Raw genomic sequence first — 3,575 nt, 5'->3', positions numbered from 1 at the left:
GTCTGTTAACATCCAGTTCTCTTTATTACTGACATTTATTCACAACCATTCAAGAAATGTAATTCCCGCATCTACCACCCAAGCCTCAATCCCTCCCCCTGAGAGATTCAGGTGCATATTTCTAACTCCTTAGGACAAATCTCCCCAAAGAAACCATCCAGTCCCCTGTGAGCATTTCCCCCCAACCCTGAGTAGCTGTCTGAAACTGGCTGCTGTGTTCCTGAACGGTACACTTATGTCTGGGCTTCAGTGCCCAAGTGCCCAGAGTAAAGCCTATGAGATGTGCACCCAGCTAGACACTCAAGCAACAGGATCACAGAATGGGAGTTGGGTCATGGAAGGTTCTACAGCCACAGTGAGGACAGGGGTAAGCACAGAGCCAGACCATGCCGGGCCGACCCAACTCCTGCAGCATATGCTTTAGCACAGCATGCATCTGGGCAAGTCGGCCCAGGTTGATGTTGCTGCTAGTTTCCTCATAACTCTCCACGGGCGCCGCATAAATCACGCAACTCAGCTTGCTCAGCCCGACAACGTGGCGAAGCAGGTCCTCCAGGACGGTCATGGAGATGGGGTTTTCACAGAAACTTAGGGTTGTGAGCTGGGAGCAGTGGCTCAGGGCTGGCAGGATGTCCAGGAACTGGTGGTCCATGATCCCACACTCATCCAAGTCCAGGTCCTGGAGAGTGGGGGAGGCTCTCTCTAAAAGAAATTGGAGTGACCGAGAACTGATAATGGTCAGGTTGAGCCCACTGAAACTCAGGCTTTTCAGCTGGCTGACATTCAGATGCTGGGAGAGATGTCTAAAGTCTCTTTCGAAAAGCAGGCAGTTAGTGATGGACAGGGTCTCCAAGGGGCTCTTCAGGCACCTGGGGAGACATAGAGCAGTTACATGTGGGAGATGGACCTGGTGAGCAGAGGCAGGTGAGGATAATGCAGGCCTTCAGGGTAAAGAGGCCCATGTCACCAAAGCCTACAGTGTTCCGGATGATGATCAAACCCAGGATGTTGCACAGTGAAAAGTGACATTCAAGTCCGAGCAAATTTGAGTGGCATCTTTCTCCATCTGTTATCTGCTCCGTGATGGATTCAACTGGATGAAACCTCACACACTCCATTTACTCATCCGTCAAGTGGAGCACATCATACCCTCCAGCCCAAACACACAGGGGTTGTGAACATAAAGGTGGGAGGAGCTCAGAAAGGAGCCTGCCCCAGGGTCTGAAGCAGGAGGCAACCAGTGCATTTTAGTATTGGAGACATGTCCTGAACTGCCTGCAACTCGGGTTTCCTTCCAGCCACACCCTAGACCCCTGTCACCACCATCTCTTAGCCCAATGAGGCCTCTGGCAGATGTGCAGAAAGGGCTAACCTGGGCACAGTCAGGCAACATCCAGCGAGGGCTGCCACCCTCCAGGAACTTAGATCACTGCATTGTCTACAAACCACCTATCCCATTTCGTAATGCCTCCCTCCTGAATCCTGCATTTGCCACGCATTCCGTTTGCGAGAGCCTATGGCAACCCTTGGCAGACAGGTGACTGAGGCAGGTTTGGACTGAAAGGCTGCCATGGCCAAATCTCTAAGTGCGGAACTTAACCCATGAAACCTCACCTCTGATTGGCTTTCCCCTTGTCATTGCAATCCTCACTTGGTTCTATTGCATCATTTTCCCTTCAACACCACTTACAAGGATGCCCAAAGCTACCATCCCCTGGCCCGAATTCCTAGCAAGGAGTCCCTTTAGTAGCCTCTGTCCTAGTGCATACGTCCTACCTTTATCTGGGGGGTTATGTCACAACATGCAAGGTGACAGAGCAGTGAACAAGACACTGACTGTGTGGCCCGTCTAGTGGCTCAGGCACTCTAGCACTGCTGAGGGACGGCACACAGGAGAGCCCGTCACTGTGCACTGAAATGGAAAGGGACTCACTCTGGTTGGCAGGGAAAGCTCGCCACCCCTCACCTGAAGATCTCATCCAGGTGGCCTCTGAGAATGGAGATATCATCCAAATTGACCTCCTGGAGGTGGGGCAGGTTGAGGAATTGAGAGGTGACCAGGCCAACACACTGCTTCTGCTGCTCCAAGGTGGTGTGAGAAGACGTGAAGACGTGGGAGAGCAGGAACCGGCACAGATTGCCCATCTGGCCCAGGTAAGGAGCGAACTTCCTCAGAGTGGACAGCTTCCAGGTACAGTTTACCTCCAAATCCTGGACAGAGACCAGCTGCACCATATCCAGGATGTTAGTGTTTTGCTTCGACATCGCAAAAACCTTCAGCTTCTTAGAGCAAAGGTGCAGCAAACCTCTCCTCTCGCTGACTTTCTTAATCAGGTAGCTGAGGGACTCATCAAGGACACCTTTCTTGAGGCAAAGGTCTATTAACACCTCCACTGGGGCCAAGGGTGGATTTGGCCTGGCCGTTAAGCTGTGCACTTTCCTCCTATTCCTCATGGGCTGCAGGGCCTCAGGCTCCAGCAGTGAGCACACATGGGCTCTGGTTCCTGCCCACACCATCCAGAACTCCAAATGAACTCTCTTCTGTAAATTAAGCACCTGCAGTTTACATCTCCTGTGGAGAAAATAGGAGATATGCTGGGATGCATTAAGATAACAATGAGTAAGACCATGAGCTAGGCATCTGGGCAGCAGGGCCAGACATCGCACTGGACTTTGACTCCATGCCCCAGGAATCAACTGCTCCTGGTGCTACTGGGATCCTTCATGGTCCCCATTCCTGGTACCTTTAGGTGCCACCAGGAAGGAGTAGGCTCGTGTCCCTTCGGTCACCCTTGGCAATTTCATCAGCCGTATATATCCGAAGCCTGTTCCCAGAATGACCCTAGCAGTGGCTCCAAGGCCTGCCTCAGCTCTCCCTTTAGCCCTGCCCACTCCCAGATCCCAGCTGTAACTGCTCAGATCCCCAGGGTGCGACCCAGCTACTGAATCCCCCATACCTGGGTCGAGGGTCCTGGGCAAGCATGGCATCGAGTCCCTCGAGCACAGCCTGCAAGATATCCTGGTAAGACTGCTGATGGTTCATCAGGGCCCCCAGAGGGAGGCAGGGGAAGGGCCAAGCCTGCACCATGGCCTTCAGGACTCTGCTGTGCTTCCCAGTGAAGGCTGTGATGAAAAGAGGTGGGAAGAGCTCCATAGGAAGCCACTCCAGAGCAGTGATGGCCAAGGCTTCATCCCGCAGCAGGCTCTGACATGCCAGTTCCAGGAGTCTGCGTGGAGCTGGGAGGCTCATCCCTATGAAGCTGCTATGAAAGAGATCCTGGGAGACAGCCGGGAGCAAGGCATCTTGTCAGGCTGAGCATGAGCAACCCCGGTCCTTCTCCCTTCAGAGGGACCAGCTGAGGGCCAAAGGCACTGCTCTGGCAACAACTGGAGCACCCCCAATTTACCCCAACTCCGTTTTCTGCTTAGGGTTGCAAAGCCACTCAGCCCTGCCTCTACTCTGCCACTGGAAGGACAAGAACCAGGCACCAAGGAGGGGTGAGATGACCACTGGACCCCTCCCGCATCTACCCACTGGCTAGCTGCAATTCTGCTGTGCAGTGAGGACTGGGAAA

The 3,575-nt window shown here is 53.5% G+C and overlaps 1 protein-coding gene across 1 annotated transcript; it reads right to left on the bottom strand.

Moving 5' to 3' along the window:
* Positions 1 to 313: 313 nt before the first annotated feature.
* Positions 314 to 3,268, bottom strand: LOC132225517 (melanoma antigen preferentially expressed in tumors-like). The gene is made up of 3 exons (XM_059680615.1): positions 2,958 to 3,268; positions 1,967 to 2,572; positions 314 to 869 (listed from the first exon to the last, which is right to left on the bottom strand). Exons 1-3 carry the CDS (start codon positions 3,248 to 3,250, stop codon positions 314 to 316), a joined length of 1,455 nt encoding a protein of 484 aa, XP_059536598.1. The 5' UTR covers positions 3,251 to 3,268.
* Positions 3,269 to 3,575: the final 307 nt, after the last annotated feature.

The sequence above is a fragment of the Myotis daubentonii genome, chromosome Y, assembly GCF_963259705.1.
Source record: "Myotis daubentonii chromosome Y, mMyoDau2.1, whole genome shotgun sequence".
Taxonomy (NCBI): domain Eukaryota; kingdom Metazoa; phylum Chordata; class Mammalia; order Chiroptera; family Vespertilionidae; genus Myotis; species Myotis daubentonii.
Note: the sequence above shows the minus strand (reverse complement) of the source record. Positions and strands in the feature narration are given on the sequence as shown.